Source organism: Vulpes lagopus, chromosome 6, assembly GCF_018345385.1.
Source record: "Vulpes lagopus strain Blue_001 chromosome 6, ASM1834538v1, whole genome shotgun sequence".
Lineage (NCBI taxonomy): Eukaryota > Metazoa > Chordata > Mammalia > Carnivora > Canidae > Vulpes > Vulpes lagopus.
In genome coordinates this window covers 38,954,025-38,974,570 of record NC_054829.1, presented here as the reverse complement: position 1 = coordinate 38,974,570, position 20,546 = coordinate 38,954,025, and the positions used below count along the sequence as shown (strand labels likewise).

Below are 20,546 nucleotides of genomic sequence, written 5' to 3'. Positions count from 1 at the left end.
GTTTCCCTAGGATGCCAGTGGACATTATTATTCTTTGTAAAGGCCTGTGTACAAGTAAAAATTATATCTACTTGGCAATGAGATACCTTGATGATAAAACGTAGTTACGGTATTTGAGAGGGAATAAGATTGATAGCATCTGGTTTGGGGGCTGTGAGGTTCATAACAGTGCTCACTTTTCCAAGGGTCCTTGTGGGGAGAGGAACTTAATATTACTATGAGGGTGGCATTGTGAGTCCTGGGCCCAGAGTAACTCTGGTTTATTTTCTCTAATTCATATTCAGCTTTACTTGAAGATCTGGAAAACATGGTTGTTAAAACTAAGTGTATACCTATTGAACCTCTTCTTTCTTAGAATTTGCCAGAATTATTTCACTTGTGAGAAGATTCCAACAAATGAGTTATAATCTACTTGTTTTTAGGCAAGAGTTTATAACATCACTTAGATTTTTTGTGTAGATAGCACCAAAGCCTTAGCTATTTGTTTGGTAAGGTCTGAAACCTGACGTACGTGAAGTGTGCTCATGGTGGCAGGGAGGCGTTTTTTAAGAGACACGACGTTTGCCTATAGAAGTGAAGACTCTGACTTCAGGGGCCACTTCCATGGGGTCAGCAGAGGTCCAGAGCGCATATGGTACAGGCAGTTGTTGGTGCCTTGCAATATATAAGTACTCTCCTCTGGTGACTGTGATGTCTCCTCCTGTTCTTCCTGAAAGAACTGCTAGGTGATTCAGGAAAGTTGCTTGTTTTACCTGTCTGTGAAAGAGCAAAACTTGGCTTCTTGGAAGAGTGAGAGCTTTGATGTGAAACAACTGGCCACTGAGTTGTAGCTTCCTATGTTTGTATAATCCTTCCTTTAAATTTGTCTTTGTACAATATGAGTGGATCCTTTAGAGGCACTGAAGATAGAAACCTAAAGGTGGAAAACAGTTTGCATTTCTTTTCAGCTTCGTGTAAATTTGTTTATTGACCTAACTCACAGACTAGCCAACAGGTTGGCAGGCCCAAGGGCACAGGCTGTCTGGCAAGGCTGTGCTTTCTTTGGTGGGGAGCTCCAATGACACTTTTGGTTTGGCCCTTCTCCCAGAGGATCAAGACGAGATGTCCTGGCTTCCAGACTGGTTTCTGTCACGTGAACAACACAAGCTTGCTAACTCATGAACCGGGTTGTATTGGCTTTAGGGATTTATGTCCTCAACTCATGGTTAAAGTATTGAGTCACGACAGAACAGTCATTGCCAGCTTTTTAGGGTGAAACCTGGAGGTCCATCTCTCCTTTGCTCTTTACATGAAGAGGGGGGATGTTTTCTGGCAGGAGTCTGACTTGGGCTTGTAAGGAAGACTTAATTATGTGCTGGTTGAGGCTTGGTGTGGCTTGAGGGTGTGCATGGACTTCACTTGGGTTCCTTCATCCCTTATCTGGGGAGGAAATGGGGAAGGAATGGGACAAGTTCTGGCTTCTACTTTGTGCACATCCCCTGCCTACACCAACGTGGAGTGGACATAGAGGAGGGAGAGTGCTTTGCATTCACTATCCTGGTTAAGGCAGTGGAGCAGAGAGTGCTTTCAGTGTACCAGTGGCTTTTTTGAATGTTTGGGTTTTGGTGTTCTCATCAGTGGTGGGATACTTGTATTGTCTTCCTCTTTCCTCAGGAAAGCCAGTGGCTGAGGGGATTGACTGCAGGGTGTATTTCCAAAAGCCACTTCCAGAAGTGTTCTGTTAGAACATCCTTCTGGGACCAAGTGTGTGAAAAGGGCTGGCCCTCCACTGGACACACTGAGAAACGCCCTTTCCGTTTCCTGGTGGAGAAGATATTGAAACTTGCAAGGAAAACACATCCCCTTTCAAACACTTCTACAACCTTTAGACTGTATCCCATGATTTTTTTTAAAGCTCCAAATAGTATTTGGCATCTGGTGTGCTTGGGAAATGAAACCAGACATGAGGAATGTGAGAGGGGAGAGAGATGGCCAAGGAAAGAAGCAAAGCGGTTTTTTTCTTTTCACATTCTTCTTGATAAGAGAATTTGGGTTAATGTTATCATGTTGAAAACAAAAGTACATGTCAGGGCCTTTTGGAAAATTGCAAAATGTGGGGCAAATTGCAGCTCTGAAAACAAGAGGTATGGCAATTAAAGCAGAGGATTCCCCAACCATTCTCTTTAAAGTTAATCTTAGGGCATACTTTTTTTGTTTGTTTGTTTGTTTGTTTTTGCTTTTCCTTCCTTTCATGTCTGTGACATTGTTTGAGAAATTCCAGAGATCATTTACAATGAAGAAATGATGACAGTATTTTAATATTGCAATTAAAATTGGAGAATTAAATGTGAAATATTGTCTTGATTAAAAAAATAGAAGTGGATTATGGTGTCTATGGTCCCCCTACCACATGTGGCCAGTGCATACAGAAGCTCTCAACTGTCTGACCAAGGTGGTGACTGGCAGGAACTCCCAGTCTCTCCTTTCTCCCTTCTTCAGGATCTAAGTTATTTCCCTGTAACCACTTTGGTTGGAGGAGAACCTTGGTGACTTAGCCAGTGAGAGTATCCCTTAGTGTGGACAGCCATCATTATCAATGTGTAGCAAAAGTCCTTGATAAAGCAATTAGAAAGATGTATGCGTCTTTTTCTGTCAACGTGACTTTCAAGTTTACCCCATACATTAGGTACCAATATTGTGTTGCTTGGTGGAAAACAAACCTTACATATCACATATGTGTTGGCATTATCAAAGAAAACTGTTAAGGAAGGTTTTCTTGGAGACTGTAAGTTCTCCAATGTTTTGTATCATCGTTATCATCATCATCATCTATATTCCCGAAAATTTGGCCCTCATTTTTTGACTGTTAGCACATTGCAAGTCTTGTTTGTTTTGTTAAAGAGCAGTACAAATGACTCTGACTTCAAGCTAGGCCACAGATGGATTAAATTTCTTATTCTTTGCTAAGCAAAATGCACCTGCTCCAGAATCTTAAGTAGCTTTTTAATTGCTTCCTTGTGCATGGCATAGCAATAGTCATCTGTAATGTTATAGATGGATTGCATTTTGGATGTCCCAGAGGTGACTTCTTCCCCTCTGCAATGGTGCCAGCAGCTGAGATTAGAAGATGTGTTCTGGTTGAGGGCCCAGCTGTCATGGTGGAATTAGTTCTTTCCCTCAGGCTGATCTGATTAAAAAGGGGCCAAGATGTGGAAGCATAGGCCCCAGGTTTCAGTAACTGCATTCCCTCTTTTTGGATAGAGTTAGCAACTTAGCTGCTCCCTAAATTTCTCAACTAGGCTGTGATCACTCTGAATCTGAATTTTCTTTGTCTGTGTCTCTAGCACCTAATGCTGTGTCTGGCTTATTGAAGTTCAGCTATGATAGCTGAGGAAGTAAATACTTTCTTGGAGTAAAGTGTTTATTGAATGTAAGGAATGGGGAAAAGATTCTATCAGCAGGTCTCTTTCCCATGGAGCTTACTTTTTTGAGGGTGGGTGGAAAAACCAAGCACCAGCTAGTTCAGCTAGAAAGAAGCTCCTCGCCTGAGGGAAGCTGCAGGATGAAGTCTGTTTGTGAAGCTACTGTCAGCATCTGAAAGCTTGAGAAGTGGCTAAGGAGCACTTGGTGATGTGATTGACTTTAAATGTCTTGGCATTTGTGAAAAACAGATCTGCTGGCAACTGTGGGAAGAACACCCAGTCACACAACCCTAAAGTTCAGAGACAAGACCATCTGTTCACTTAGGTATTTGTTTTTGCATTTAACAAACATTTATTGAGAATATACCATGTGCCAGAGAGTGAATGAAACTTAGTCTCTGTCTCATAGTCTAGTGGGGAAAACACGTGAATTTTAAAAAAAAAAAAAATCCAGACAACCCAAAAACACTCAACCATGTATATGGTGCTTGAGCTATGGAAAGAAATGTTGACCATCTCTGGGAAACTAAAGGCCCATTAGGATAGTAATATTTGAGTGGGTCTTGAGTGGTGAGTGGAAGATAGGTACAGAAGAAAAAGAGCCTCCTAGGCCGAGGGAACTGTGAATGTATGGGCTCAGAAGTGTGATTCCTGTCAGTGTTGGATACTGTGTGCACATGCTGCCAGGAGTGGGGTCGGGGGGAAGTGTTCATGGTGCCAGGAGACGAGGGTAGAAAATAAGGTAGGCAAGGGCTAGGCCGTGGAGGGTCTTATAGTCTATGCCGGAAGCTGGACTGTGTCCAGAAGACACTGCAGAGCTGAGTGACACAATCAGATTTATTATGTGCCGAGAATAAGTCCCAGACTCCTCACTCCAGTGGACAAGGCCTTGGGGTCTGGGCCCCTCCCCTTCCTAGATGCTTCTCTCTTAACACCTTCATTATTTGCTATGCCCCAGCCACAGTGGTCTTCTTTCTCTGACTCAGATGTGCCAAGTTCCCCACCTGCTCTGAACTTCTGCTCATACTCCTTCTGCCTGGAATCCTCTTCCCCCAGTACTTTGCAGGACTAGTTCCATTTACCCATTAGGCCTCAGCTTAAATGCCCTCTCTGGAGAGGCTGTCTGTGATCACAGTATTAAAAGTCACTGTCTCCACACCCCCCCCTCCCCCGGCACTATTTTCTTTCATTTTTTGCATTCCCTGTAATGCTAACTAAAATTAATAGTTACAGTTTAGTTTGCTTGTTTTTCTTTTTCTTTCATACCTTTTCCAAAACAAATAACTTTTCCAAAACTCTTTGAAGGCTACATCATCTCATTTTCGGCCCCCTTTCCTTAAAAAATAACACATAATCAGTATTGAACAAGCCTTTTTTTTTTAATTGTTTGTTTGTTTGTTTGTTTGTTTGTTTGTTTATTTATTTATTTATTTATTTATTTATTTATAGTAATCTCTAACACCCAACGTGGTGCTTGAATTTATGGCCCTGAGATCAAGATTCTCATACTCTATGACTGAGCCAGTCAGGCACCTGACTACTCAACAGACTTTTGACTTAATGAATTAAATGGTGAATGTAATGGAGTAGAGCAGCTGTTGGTGACTTTCAACCCATGGGCTTTCATGGGCACACCACCTATTTTTGTATGACCCATGAGCTAAGAATGTTTCACATTTTTAAGTAATAAAAATTTTTTTTTAATTTATTTTATTTTATTTTTTTAAATTTTTATTTATTTATGATAGTCAGAAAGAGAGACAGAGAGGCAGAGACACAGGCAGAGGGAGAAGCAGGCTCCATGCACCGGGAGCCCGACGTGGGATTCGATCCCGGGTCTCCAGGATCGCGCCCTGGGCCAAAGGCAGACGCCAAAGCGCTGCGCCACCCAGGGATCCCTTAAGTAATAAAAATTTTTTAAAAAATATTTTGTGACCTGAGAAAGTTATATGAAATTCAGATTTCACTATCCACAATAAAGTTTTATCGGCACACAGGCATGCCCATGTTTTAGAGGTGTCTTGTGGCTGCTTTCATAATAAAATGGCAGGGTTAACTAGTTGTAACAGAGGCTTAAGGGCCTGCAAACCCTAAAATATTTACTATCTGGCCCTTTACAGAAAAGGTTTGTCAACCTCTAGACTGGGGAATCATGGGCCAAGGAGAAGAATTGAAGAACTGTTGTAGTCATTCAGATGAGAGATAAGAGGAGACTGATCTCAGTGTTTCCTATGCACCCCACCTCAGTATGGCCAGAATGTAATATATCTTGGGTTTAAGTGAAACAACCTATAAAGTGCAAAGTAAAGTTTCTCTCTGTTTGTTTCCCACATACTTTGGTCCTACTCTTATGTGTATGAGGTGCTGACACAGGTTGTGGGTGCTTTTTCTCATGGAGTTGAATCAATAGAGGAAGTAAGACCCAGACTACAAATTACTTGAACTGTTGGTTATGCCTGAGAGGGTTTACAAAAGCTAAGAGGGCCTAGACCACATTCAACTAGGTAGGTTAGCAAGACTGCCTGGAAATGAACTTGAAAGTTGAGCATGGACCATATGACCCTCCTTGGGCTGGCTCTTACCTAATTTCTCTGGCCCTTCCCCACCCCATGCATCTTCTAACAACCTAAACACTACCTCCTTCCCCCCATACAGAGGCACTTAGTCGCGTGGACCTTGACAATAGTTCCTGAGCAGTCTCTCTTCATTTTATTGACAGTTGAGTGACAAGCTGTGCAGAACTCTGGCCTGCCTGCCAAGGGGGATATGGTTCCTGCCCTGAGAATGTACATTGGAGACAAACATTAACAGTTCTATTTTGATGAGCTAGTAAGTCTTAACTCCCATCCTCTGGTGTACCTCAGTGCTATTGCTGCCTACCCTTGCTGGTTAACAAAGAATACAAGAATTGTGCACTGAGAGAAAATGTTGTAGCTATTTGCTGAGCTATTTGCCTTATAGTTGACAAAAAATGTTTCTAACAGATTGGAAGGAAAGCAACTAGTCCTTCACCTCAGATAGTTTGAAAAGCTGGAGTATGGATCATCATAACTTGGATATTTTTGAAAAGAACATTTTTGCATACACATTTCCCTCCTTCCATCTGTCATATAAACAATCAGTGTTTTTTTTTTTTTAATCCATCTTATTGTAAAAGTAGTATGTCTTCATTGTGACAACAACTTGAGAAGTTCAGAAAAGTTTTTCATTTTTTAAAAAAGTAAGCCATTCATTTGATACAAGCTAACTGTTGGCTCACATTTTGGTGCAGTTCTCTGGTCCTTTTTTTCTACTCCTAGATGTATATTTTACATAAATGGGACATTGTATGCCTATTTTTTATTTTACATATCATAAAAAATAACATGTCATTAAATATTCTTTTACAGATGACTACTTGATGGTCTGTCATTTAGTTGTACCATGATTACCCTTTCCGCATAGTCCTCTATTACTACCACTTATTTTTGCCCTTTTTTATTTGTTACTATAGCTAACACTTTGAAAATTTTTGTGACAACATCTTTGATAGTATCTCTGAATATTTCATTGGGATATATTTCTAGAATTAGAAATAGTAGGTCAACAGTATGACTATTTCAAGGCTTTGAAAAATAGCCCTTCAGAAATGTTGAACCAAATTTCTCTTATCACCAGCAGTGGATGGGCTGGGCTCACCATACTGAGGGTTGTCCGAATTGGTACTGTCAGGATGGAGAGCATACTGACAAAGATAAAGGCAGAAGGAATGAGCAGACCACTTGGATGGAAGATAAGAGGAGTGCAGGATGTTTATGGGACATAGGAAATGGTCTGTTGGCTAAAGTGGAAGATACTTTTAAGGAAATAGAAAAGTCAGAAGTTGAGTTGGATTGGATTTGATGGAGCACTGAAAGCCAATTAGATTGGTATCAGGGAGACTTTGGTGGGTTTTGATGGGGAAGATGAGAGCCCCGGGCTTTGCAGTGGAAAGATGGTGTTAGATAGCACAACCTGTGTCACAACACCACTCACTCCCTATATACTCCATGCCTCTTCCCATCTTGTGCCTTTGCTTACACTGTTCCCTCTGCCAAAATGCTCTGCTTTCCATAGTCTATCAAAGCTCCACTCATCTGTCAGGGACCATTTCTAGATTCTTCCCTGTGTACTTTCTGCTTGATTACATAGCACTTACTGGTATGATATGCCATATTACCTTTGTTATACTTCTTTGGTACACTGTTCTCTCCCACCAGATTATAAGCTCCTAGTGACCCATTTCATTTATGTATCTTTAGGTGCTTATAGTGCCTGGTATAAAATAGGTGTTAACACACATTTACCAGAGGAACCCCAGGTACTGCATATTGTCTCCTATGACCTTGCACAAGTACACTTTCGGCCAGGAGATGCATGCTTCAACAGATTGAGATATTGGATGTCTCAGCTAAGTCTTTATTCCAGAGCCAGTTGGATCATCAAGTAGGGCTACATGAGGGACACTTTGCTCTTTACATTTCCTTCCCTTTCCCATCCCAAAGACTTCTAGTTGCCAGCTTCCAGAGACCATTATCCCTTGAGTGAGTAGAGATCTTGACTCTAGAAGCATTTGTAAATCATAATTATTTGTGAAAACTTTGACCAGAGTTTGTATCATTGCATGAGATTGTTTTTAAAAAGTCATATTAGGGCACCTGGATGGCTCAGTTGGTTAAGCATCTGCCTTTGGCTCAGGTCATGATCTCAGGGTCCTGGGATGGAGCCCCATGTTGGGCTCCCTGCTGAGCAGGGAGTCTGCTTCTCCCTCTCCCCACTGCTTCTGTTTTGTCTCCATCTCAAATAAATAAATAAAAATTAAAAAGTTAAAAAATAAAAAGCCATATGGCATCATGTTGTACACATCGTTCTTTGTTTTTTTCATCTGACAGTGTAACTTGGGAATTTTCCCAAGGCAATACATATAACTGTAGTTTTTAAAAAACCAAATAATCATTAAAAATGTATTTTTGTGGTGAAAATTCAAATTCAAAAGGGTGTAAAATGAAAAGGAATAGTTCTCCAATCCCCTATTTTTGTTTTAGAGGCTACTGCTATTAGCTCTTTCTTACATATATTCATAAGTACATATATACATTCTTTTAAACATGTAATCTTGTAGAATATATATATCATACAGCATCTTGAACATGTTTCCATATCTATATATACAGATGCCTTTTTTTAAAATGAGTGCAGTGTTCTATTATGTGAAATATAACCATCTCCCTATTGGTGAACTCATTTGATCTTTTTGTTGGAAAATCTCTGACTCTTCTAGCTCATGTGAAGTCACTCTTCCTTTGTTATGAATTTAAATTATTCAACATAATAAACAGTAACTGAATGCCTCCTTCTTTCTTGGCACTGTGCAGGACATGAGTGCCAACAAGTTGCTTGATGTACAGTTCCTTCCCTTGACTTGGAGTTAATCATGGTCTAACAGGAGGGTATTTCTCTTAAGAAACTTAGGATGTGATATGAACTGGAATGGATAGATATGCCTTAGCATACATATCATTAATTCTATTTTGGGAAGGTTAAAAAGAAGCAATTGATATCAAACTTTAAAGGGTAAGAGATCCTAGATTCCTAGCGAGTAAGGAAAAGATGGTCATTCTTGCAGGGGAGTTAAAGAACAAGATGGGTTGGCAAGAAAGAGCATGTGCTAGGCAAAGAATGACCAATGTGATTGGGACATACACTGTGGCATGGAGAGGTAGGAATATACTGTTTGCTCAGCAGTTGGTCACAGGAAACATTCAACAAGTGAATAGAAGGATGTGCTCTTTGCCCAAATGGGCTCCAAATCCTCTTAGAGTTGTCCTGTTTGTGCCCTACAGGGGTATATTAACTGCTTCCAATACAGAGGTTTCTTTCTTGAATTGGTCTGACTTAAAACAAAAGTTTTATCCATTTTTTCACCTTAAACTGTATCATGTCCTCTTTTTTACAGAGTTTAGTTACTTCAAGAAATAGAACAGAATTCAGCCATGGCCCCAAGGAAGAGAGGTGGACGGGGGATTTCATTCATCTTTTGCTGTTTCCGAAATAATGATCACCCAGAAATCACCTATCGGCTGCGAAATGATAGCAACTTTGCTCTTCAGACCATGGAGCCAGCATTACCCATGCCCCCTGTGGAGGAGCTGGACCTCATGTTCAGTGAACTCGTGGTGAGTCCCCACCTTCCTTCCTGAGGTGTGTGGGAGCCAGCAGGAAGAGGAGAGGATGTGCTTGATTTGGTTTGGTTAGCCATGGGCTTGCCCTTCTTCAGTGAAATGACCCCTTTATGTTGGCACCCCAACTGTGAGCACTGAGAGGTGCTCTCTGAAGGAAGAGAAAGAAGAGGGCAGCATTACTACATCAAAGGGCTTTGCTTTAAAGTATAGGGATTTAGAGCTTTAGGTCTTCAAATATGTGGCAGAACTACATCCTAAGTTGCTCTATTCCTCTCCATCCCAGTCGGAGTCTATATTGTGTGCATAAATAATTCCGTCATCTGCTTCACACCTTCCACAATTCCCTAATGCTTTCTCCACCCCTATTCTCAGTGTATAGTATTCATGTCTTTTTAAAAATTAGTCATACTCCTCCTCCTGTCCTGGGTCCTTTGATGAAAGACATTATTATTTAAGTACAGTATAATTATATAGCCTAATGACAGGATTGCAGTAATAACTGTTGTGGGAAACTTTTTGTAGATCCTATCATATTTTAGAATGCACTATACTGAAGTGAGAGATATATCTGGGGTGATTGGATGACGGGCACTGAGGGGGGCACTTGATGGGATGGGCACTGAGGGGGGCACTTGATGGGATGAGCACTGGGTGTTATGCTATATGTTGGTAAATTGAACTCCAATAATAAAAAAAAAAGATATATCTGGTATAGGATCCATTCATCAAAAGATGTAAATGCTCTCTGTAGCTTAGCCTTTCCCTGTGTACTTTCTGCTTGAAACACTTCTGAGGTAGTGTTTCTTTCCATTCTGTTTTAGGGGATATTATGGCATACTTTAAGGGGTACTGGCATGGGGATTAGGAAGACCTTGGTTCAAATTACTGTTCTGACTTATCTGTGTAAGTATGGAAAAAGCAAATAAGCCTGTTTTCTGGAAAGTGAGAAAAAAAAATAATGCCTCTTCCTGATTTGATGTAATATCTATGAATAATAAATAGTGGGAATGGCCCAATGCCTGGCCCTTATTAGGTGCTCAATAAATGTAATATGAGTACTCCATCCTCCCTTTATCACCATTGTCATTTTTTAATGGAGTTAGTTCTAATCAGACCATTTATATCATTCAACAGATATTAGAGAGTGCAATCATTTTGCATGACTCTTGAGTCAACAAAGTAACGAAGGCTTTGTTACTGCCCTCCAGGGCTAATATCTGAACGGAGTGGGTCACTCAGCTCTTCTAGGCCAAAATGTACTCATAAGCTTATTGTGTGACATAAGCCCATGAGAGAATACTATGGAGCTGATATTTGAGTTCTGGTCTCCTGAGTTGATTAATGGGCCTATTACCAACTAGAATTGGTTGGGCTCTTGGCAGCATATTTGTATTTTATGATGTTGATGGATACTTTCAATGTTTAAAGAATCTCTTTCCTCTCCTGCCCCTGCATGCAGGGACTCTGTTCTAGGTGTTAATCAGGAGGCTCAACATGGAAAACTAGAACCTGCTCCTAAATAGCTGATAGTTTCAGTAGCAAAAGGAGACCCATACAGGTTTATAACACCACTAAAGGAAGAAGCACAACCTACCTCTGCAGCGATTGTGGGTAGATGTGTTGTGGAGTGTAGGACGTAGTGATGAGGAGGTGGTCAGGGAAGACTTTCTGGAGGAGGTAAGCTGTGAGGAACAATTGAAGGTGAGACAAGAAGTGAGGGGATCAGTGTTAATGGCTGTCTCAGGCATCTTAACCTAGTTCATTCCGTGATAGCAAAGCCTTAGTGGTTACAAACTGCTGTAGCTTATCACTTGCTAGTGCTGCGTGTCCACTGTGGGGCTACTGTGGTTCTATTCCTCACCATCTTTCATCCAAGACCCAGGCCTGAGGAAAGAGGGAGTAGAGACATGGTGAACTGCTAGCAGGCTCTAACCTCATGCTTAGAAATGTCACTTCTGCCCCCATTTCTTTGGCCAATAAAAGTTACAAGGCTACTCCTGAGTTCATAGGGTAAGGATAGATCATCCTTCTGTAGAGCTGGCACCACAAATTGCATGGCCAATCCTGAGGTCATGGGAGGTGGGGATGGGGAGGAGGAGGGAGGACACATAGCCCTCTTCCAGGGACAGGCACTGAATCATCTACCATGATGGCTATCAAGAAGGGCAAAAATGATGTATTCACAGGCTTGGTTTTATTTCCCACTTAAAGTATATTAAAACCAAAAGTCAACCTAAGGAGATAGATGTTGTTGATAGATGAAGGACTTCTTGGTGGTAGTGGAGCTGGTGGGCAGAGCCTAGTACACTCAAAGCATCCATATTCACTGGCTTTTTAAAATTTTTTTTCCACTGTCTTTTTAATTGTATTCTATCAGACTCTCAAAATGAGACCTAAGCCAGAGAGCCTGTGTGGTGGCAGCTCCATGTTCATCTTGAAGACGGCTCATTGTTCTGTATTCATAAGGGAGAAAATTCCATTCTCTGCCTTATTGATGTCTTTATTCTGTGTGAAAATTGCCTACAGCTGTTAGTTGTTAAAAAGCCAATGCCAAACCAGGACTTTAAGCTGAAACCATTGGAAAACAAATTATGTTGAGGTTTGTATCTGTCCTGGTGAGTGACGGATGGATTTCTGTCTATTTCTGACTTCGGGGACTTAGACCACAAATCCATCCAATGGCCAGGGGTGTCCTGGGGTAAGAGAGGTGGGTTCAAAGCCACTAGAAATTTCTGTTCTGGGTTCTCTTGAGTGTTCACAGAAGAAGTTCTGCCTCTGCCTATGCACAGGAAAGGGAGGCCACGTGGGGAAGAGGAGAGTCAGATGAAGAGGCATGGCCTGTGGCTTCAGATCACTCTGCAACCTGTGGTGACTTCCTTCACCACAGGTTGGAATTTAAGTTTATTGCCTTGCCTATAAAATGGGGATAATACCATCACTCCGATAGGGTTGCTGTAAAGAAGATGACTTCTTTAAAAAGCCTAGTGCCTATTAAATGCTTTATACCCTACATCCTAATGCAATGAGAGGAATGGAAAGTAATTCAGGTATTTCCTGAGCACAACACCCTAAGCAGATATCCCAGGTTTTTCCTTTTCTTGAAAGATAATCTGCTTGCTGTGAGTGAGCCAGAGTGAGTCCTAACTTGCAGGGCATTTTACCTCTATCTGTCGGAAAGCATCTTATCATAGCCGGTTGTTGTAAGCTGGTTTCCTTTGCCTTTTCTGATGACACAATGGCCTCCCACTTTAAGAGTGGTACTCAGTAGGTTGCTTGCAGAATTGCTTACTGCAGCCTTTTCATCTCATAAATAAAGCAAACCTGAATGGGAGGTCAGCTGTGAGGATCTGTAAAGAAGGTGGTTAGCGAGGAGCACCTGCCCACAGGCAGTGGAATCAGACTCCTTCCAGTTTCAGGATGTATTGGTTCCTGGAGATCCCAGTCCAAAACCCTGCTTGTCTTTTCTTTCAAAAACAGCTTTATTGAGTTCTAATTTACAGACTATATAATTCACCTATTTACAGTATATAACTCAGTAGCTTTTAGTATATTCACAAGTTGTGCAGTAATAATCACAATAAATTTTAGAATGGTTTCATGACTCCCTTACCTATTAACTGTTAAGTCTCATTTCTCCCCAATTCAACCATCCCCTGGCTACCTCTAATCTACTTCTGTTTCTGTGAATTTGCCTATTCTGGGCATTTCATAGAAATGGAATCATATTATACGTGGCCCTTTGTGACTGGCTTCTTTCACTCAGCATAATCTTTTGAGTTTATCCATGTTGTATGTCAGTACTTCATTTCCTTTCACGGTTGGATAATACTTCACTGTAGGAACATACCATATTTTGTTTATCCATTCATCATTGATGGATGTTTGGGTTTTTGCCAGTCTTCAGCTATTATGAATAATGCTGTAAACTATATTCATATATAAGTTTTTGTATGAAAATATATTTTCAGTTCTCAGGGTACAGACCTAAGAGTGAAATTTCTGGGCCCTATGGTAACATAATATTTACCTTTTGAGGAATTGCCAGACTGTTTTCCAAACTGACTGTTCCAGTTTGACCCCATCTTTGCCAACGTTGTTATTACCTCTTACAGATTAACCTGCTGATTTTAAAGCTGTTCAGTAGCTCCTGGAGAACTGAGGATATGTAATTTGGAAATTTTTAAACTATTTTTGTGACTTGTCAAATAGAAATAGTCTCTATGCTAACAATTTTTTTTTTAATTTTTTAAATTTTTTTATTTATTATTTATTATAGTCACAGAGAGAGAGAGAGAGGCAGAGACACAGGCAGAGGGAGAAGCAGGCTCCATGCACCGGGAGCCCGACGTGGGATTCGATCCTGGGTCTCCGGGATCGCGCCCTGGGCCAAAGGCAGGCGCCAAACCGCTGCGCCACCCAGGGATCCCTATGCTAACAATTTTTAACTGATTTGATATACTTTAAAAAATATTCAGTTAAGGGTTTGTGTAATCTCTGCTAACTATGTATTTTATGTCTTTCAAGCATGAATCCTTTTTTTTTTCTGTATTACTTCTCCCACTTTTTTGCCCCATTTTTTCTGCTTTGTCTTTTGCTTTAGCCACAAATTCTAAGCATAACCAATCTGAGACTCAACACTATTCGCATCAAATAAGATTTAGCTATGGTCTTTCTACAGCCTTTTAAAGTTCTTAGATTATTTTTGCCAACCTATTTGAAGACTCCTAGGCATTATAACTCTATAAGTTCTCCTTATTCAAGTAACTTTTTCATCTCAATGTTAGAAGATTTCCTTTGGGGTGAACAGAAGAATGTGTCATTAATTGGTCAGTATTTTTTGGGTGTATGTGTGTGATAAGTACCTGCTCTATGCGCTGAAGTAACTGGTAAGCAAAGCAGTCATGGTTCTTCATTAATCTGTGGTGCTGAAGGCCTAGTGGGGGAAACAGGCAATTAAATACGTAATCTTATCCAGTGTGCCTGAGGATTATGAGAGCTCCTCCAGTAGTATATATTATTGAAGAAGAATGTTCAGTCCTCCTTTTTCACGAGGGAGGGAGTCCCACTCACAGGTTCCATGTGTATAACCTTAGCTCTCTTGCCCAGTAACTCCTAGCTTCTCTTCCAGCTCCTCTTGGGAATTGCATAGCTTAGTCCTTTCTTTCTCGATTTCTCTACAAATCCACTTGCTTTCTGGAAACACATTTTGTGACCCTTGGTGCTATAAATTTCCTGGGAGTGAGCCCCCTTGGGGAGTTCCGCAGTCTTCCAGCTGGTGGGTAAGTGTCTAATTCAGCATTGAAACTCAGCAAGGCCACTTGTCTGCAGGTGAAAGTTGGGTTCTCCGACTCCACTTCCATGTGTAAAAAAGTAGGTATTTTGATTTCCATTTTTGCTTGGGTCCTTAGCTTAACTGTCCATTAATCCCAAGCTTGCTATTTGCTGACACCTACTTCCAAACCCCACAGATTCTTAACCTAGTATGGAAGGGTGTTGGAAGGCTTGGTGGAGCAAGTTTCATTTAATGTAGGAAGTATAAATCAAATAGGGATATCCAGGCAAAGAGGAGAGAGGAGTGTTATAGGCTGTGAGAGCAGGATGTGTAGAAGGCTGGGAGTTGAGAGAAAGCATGGAAGGCTCAAGGAACAGAAAGCTCAATATAGATGGAACATGAAATAGGCTGAGAGGACTGGGGCTTTGAGAAAAGGGGATGGGGATGGTGTATTATTGATTTAGTTATACATCTTAGAATCTTATTTGAATGAAAGGAAGGTGTCCTTCCTTATAGGTTTTCTCAGCGAACCAAATATTCGAAAGTACAGTGGAATATTCATTGATTACCTATACAAACATAGACATTGCTCTTTGCAGTCTCTGTGAGGTGTTGATAAGTTTAGCAAAAGGTGTCATGTCTTCTCGAATAGATTCTGAGTATGTTTTCACTTGAGTCCAATTGATGAGGTGAGATACTTTCTTGCTACAGCATATACTTCCTCAGGGTACTTTAATTTTGAAATGAAAAGGAAAGAGAAGATTATGAGGAGCACCCCCTTCTGTTCTTCCAACCAGTGCACAGACTCCTGCATACACCAGAAATTGGAAGGCTAAGGATTCCCTACAGAATATTCCACAGCAACAGTGATATTACAATTGGTATCTCCTAATGGGTTCCCTCAGCTCCCTTGCCTTGTAAAACATGCAATATGTCCAGCTGCTTCACCCAGCTGAGATTTTAGGTCAGAAACCAGGTTTGTAACCTGGTTGTGGTTTTGATGTGCTTAGCACCAAATCTCCACTCCTCTAGAACACACATTTGTTGTGTGTATTTGGAATCAATTTATTTAATAGATGTAATAGAGAAAAGCTTTCATTTCTAATATGGATATGAATTTATGGCTAATTGGAAATATACATCATGGACGCAAGTTTTCCTAAATCTGAAATATGACCAATTACATTTTACACTTTTCTGGTTAATCTGTTTTCTTTTGAATCCACTGCTTTATCTTCATTTATTTGGCCAGTGGATCTAATGTTTTAGGATAATATAGAATGCTGTACCTTCCAGGCAATGTAAACTATTTTAAAGAAACTTATTTAAAAAATTCATTAACAAAAAACAAAACAAAACAAAACAAAAAATTCATTAACAATCACAAAGCTACCATTTATACTATTGAAGATTGTCAATGAAAATTAAATCTTAACAGGGAAGGTGGTAATGATGGATAGGTTGATGGGAAGATTTATATCCTCAAACTATAATTACTTATGATAAGTGAGTTTTATTTTTACTAATTACTGAGGACATTAGTAACCAGCATAAAATTGGAGAAACGAAGATAGCAGGAATGAGAGACTGTAGTTGATGTAACAGAGTCAGATGAATTCACGGTCAAGGTAAGCTGTGCCAAGTGAGTTCACTTGGGAATCTACATCAGTAATCTTTTCATTTTTCAGTATATTCTGAAGTCACTTTGGTATGAAAGGCGCTACAGGAGTCCAAATTTGTCTTATGAATTTACCAGTGTACAAGTTTTGTTCTTTTCCTAGCTGTGTGAATTGTTACCCATCTTCTCAGGCTGCCAACATAAGTTCTTTTATTACTAGGACTATCTTAAGGTCTTTTAAATAAAAATTCTTCCATTATCACTAGAATTGATGACAAGTTTCAGCACTTTTTATCTCTTTGTTTTTAAAACTTGGCTTTCACACTAAGGCCAGGACTAAGAATAGTTTCTTACAGGAGCTATTCAGTTCCCTGTCTCCAAAAAAAGATGCAAAAATTGAGTAGCAAGACCATTTCATTTTAACCTGATTGAAGGGAAAAAAAACTGGTTGTAAGGAGTCAAGAGTTTTAATATATTGTTCCTTAGAGTCTAAAGGATTGCTCAGTAGTTAAGCAGAGGAAATCAGACTATAAAGGCTTTAAAGAAATGTTTGGAATAGTCTCAAAGTGTTCAGTTGTCTGCAAGCCAAAAATCAGAACCCAGTGAAATAATTGATATTAAGATTGTTCTGTTTTGGGGCACCTGGGTGGCTCAGTGGTTGAACATCTGCCTTTTGGCTCAGGTTGTATTCTGGGGTCCTGGAATTGAGTCCCTCCTCAGGCTCACAGAGAACCGGCTTCTCCCTCTGCCTATGTCTTTGCCTCTCTCTGTGTCTCTCATGAATAAATAAGTAGAATCTTAAAAAAAAAAAGATTACTGTTTCCATGAGGTTAAAATTCTTTTCATTCGACAAACCTATAAAGATCAAAGAGAAAATTCTGTTTAGCTAATGGACATGATGATTAGTTGATAATGAAAAAAAGATTGAGTACGTCTTCTGACTGTGGCATTTTTGGATATATCAACTTGATGAATTTATAGAAAAATGTTCAGAACAGTGTGAAAATATGCAATACATCACAGAGGGAAGTGGGAATGTAGATATGGGCTTAAATGTGTTCGGTGCTAACATTCCTATGTAGAAGATAAAAACTGCTGCCAATATACGGTCAATTTAAAGATGATCCCAAACCCAGAACTTTATAAACAAATTATTCTGGCCCTCAGAACAACTGATGATTTGTGATACAAGGTGGTGTTAATATAGGTGGTTTTGCTTGCGTATATCTGTTGTACTTCTGGACAGAACATTACATTACTTCTAAGAATCAAAGTGGGTTCGCAGTATATCTTCATCCCACGAACAGTCTACATTTCTCTATACTGGTTGGAGGCCCTGTCTGCTTAAAGACCGTAAGATGGTCAACCTGTCTTCTGATTTACTAAACAAGTCCAATAAAGCTTAAGGTAAAACCACAAAACCATTTTATTCCTTCTAGTACCAAATTTATATTTTATCTTGCCAAGATCATTCCAAATGTCCTTTTCTATAGGCTGTTAAGTATAGATTCTTGACTCCATGTTAGATACTTTGTTATAAATCAATACATTTATTTCTGGGTGCTTCTAATTTAGATTACAGAAACTGAAATGGGAGGAGGGAGTGTAGAGAGAAACATGAAAACTTTTAAATTTTAATATAAATTTAATATAAATAGCTGCAAAACCATCTCAGAATTAATGATGTTAGAAAATGGTTATGAATCTCCTTGGCCTTGATGATTTTCATTACTACAAATTCTAAAGAGACTGAGCAGTATATACCTACTTAGCTAGCTTTTGACAACAATTTAAAATCTGATTATTTAATCCTCAGGCTACCATGTGCAGATCACACAAAGTCAACATACTGTACTGACTTGCCAGCTCTCTACATGTCCCCATATAAATCAATTCAGGTTTTAAAAGACTGGGAAAATAATTTCATCTCCATAAGTCATGTGGTTTAGTAAGCTTTCAAGTGTAATTTTGGAAATAAGTTTCAGTAATGGCTAGAACAATCTGGTAGTTTGTATAAATAACTGCACATGAGAATATATATTGATGCGTTGGGAATCATCTAAACATCATTTGCTCACATAAAACATATGTCACATGACCTGTGGGGGGTAAATGCCCAATATGTGGATGGTGTATTTCAGTTCTAACTGTCCTCAATAATCTTGATCTGCTATACTTGGAATCCTCCCCTCCCCCATCTACAATACCCAGAATTACTCAGGAATTTCAGACTTTTTCTTAATGTGTGTTGTAGGAGCTCAGTACCAGTTACATTTTGTAGTTATGATTTTTTGGTTTATGCGTGAAGAACCATATCTCTCTATTTTTTTTGAAAGTAAGATCCCTAAAAATATAAATAAATATAGCAATTTTTTCCCTCTTGTCCAATTTTAAATGAATCCACTGGAAACCTCCTACAACTGCTGTTTATTCATTACACATTGGAATAGTTAAGAACTAAACCAAATGACTAAAAGCTCACTTAGAATGTATGTACAAGTTGTTTTCAGGAAAGATGGGCATTTCTTAGATGTAGAAGAAAAAGTCATCAAGTCTTTTACCACCTTTGAACAATCAGATGGTTTGAGTTTATTCCCATATGAACACTCATTATGTTAAATCTACCTATGGATAGACACTTTGGATTTTCAGAGAGCAGAATGACAAACAGGCATTGTACTCGGGCTTTTTCATTCTCAGGAACCCCAGGGGTTAGAGTAGGGTGTGGCCCAGAGTGGGTGCTCAGTAAATGTATGTAGCTTGGATGAGTAATTACTAAAGGTTAATACGTGAAATGCTCAGTAACTATTTGAATGCATGTTTGTATGTATATGTGCATGAATTAATGACTGCTGAATCCTCCAGCAGTTGCATATGTATTTTTTTTTAATTTTTATTTATTTATGATAGTCACACACAGAGAGAGAGAGAGAGAAAGAGAGAGAGGGGCAGAGACACAGGCAGAGGGAGAAGCAGGCTCCATGCACCGGGAGCCCGACGTGGGATTCGATCCCGGGTCTCCAGAATCGCGCCCTGGGCCAAAGGCAGGCGCTAAACCGCTGCGCCACCCAGGGATCCCTTGCATATGTATTCTGAATTATTCTTGAAGTAGAAGTGATGAATTTGGGCTGATCCCTATACCCTTCTGCCCCCCCACCTCCATCTACCTGTTACCATTCTCTTTAGTCATAGTCTTCATATGGGAGCACCAAAGTGTCTGGCATTGGGGGTGGCAGATTGAGAGGATAAGATTGATAATGTTTGAGAATTATTTTCTGTCCTTAACAGTCTCTCTACTATATATGACATGATAAAATAAATAGCGGCAATGTGGGAAGAGACCTATTGTGCTAAAATATCTTTTGACCCAGATAAAACTTAAGTGTCAGCTGGGCTGCCAAAAAGTCTCTCAAGAGAATGCTGAGCAGGTGTGGGAAGGGCCTGGTCTGGCAAGAGCAGCACAGGTGTCATTGAGGGAAGGGGAACTTGTTTTCACAGTTGCCCACAAGGCCTTTGGGTGCCTTTCTACGCCCATCACTTTACATTGGTTCTTTCTCCCAGGAGACAAAATCCCTCCATTCATTCAATTAGGGAAACACTGCTTAGAAATTCTCTCAGTTAAGCCTTGTCAACAGAAGTTGTACCAAATCATAGATGTTAAGACTGGATATTTAGGTGACTGGATGAATATTAGGAGTTTCACGTATATTTAGAACAGTTATTTATTTTAAATTTCTGAGACACTGCTGGTGATGTATACTAATTAAAAGTTAAAGTTGCTCTAATGAGTTTCTGGTTGAAATAACACAAAGAAGCTAAATAAAAAGCCTATGGGTTTAGCCGCAGAATTTGTCTAGCAAACCTGGTTATAGTTTGCGTTGCCGACTGTTAATGAAAGGAAGGGAAATAGCATAAAACACTTAACCACCGGTAGTTAAAAACTAAAAGTTATTTCTATTAGTCAGTTTTTGCTTGTGGGGTCTCACTTATTTTTATATATCAAATGAAAACATGCTTATTAGACACAGAGAACATTACTGTGTAGGTAGTGGTGA

General features: G+C 39.8%; 1 protein-coding gene across 2 annotated transcripts in view; it reads left to right on the top strand.

Annotated features, from left to right (window-relative positions):
* The window catches only part of DAAM1 (dishevelled associated activator of morphogenesis 1), a 165,280-nt gene that overhangs the window by 55,551 nt on the left and 89,183 nt on the right, over positions 1-20,546 (top strand). For both annotated transcript variants that reach the window (XM_041759978.1, XM_041759979.1), the window contains exon 2: positions 9,376-9,595. In XM_041759978.1, the coding sequence (XP_041615912.1) occupies positions 9,413-9,595 (183 nt within the window). In that variant the 5' untranslated portion in view covers positions 9,376-9,412. The remainder of the gene's footprint in view (positions 1-9,375; positions 9,596-20,546) is intronic.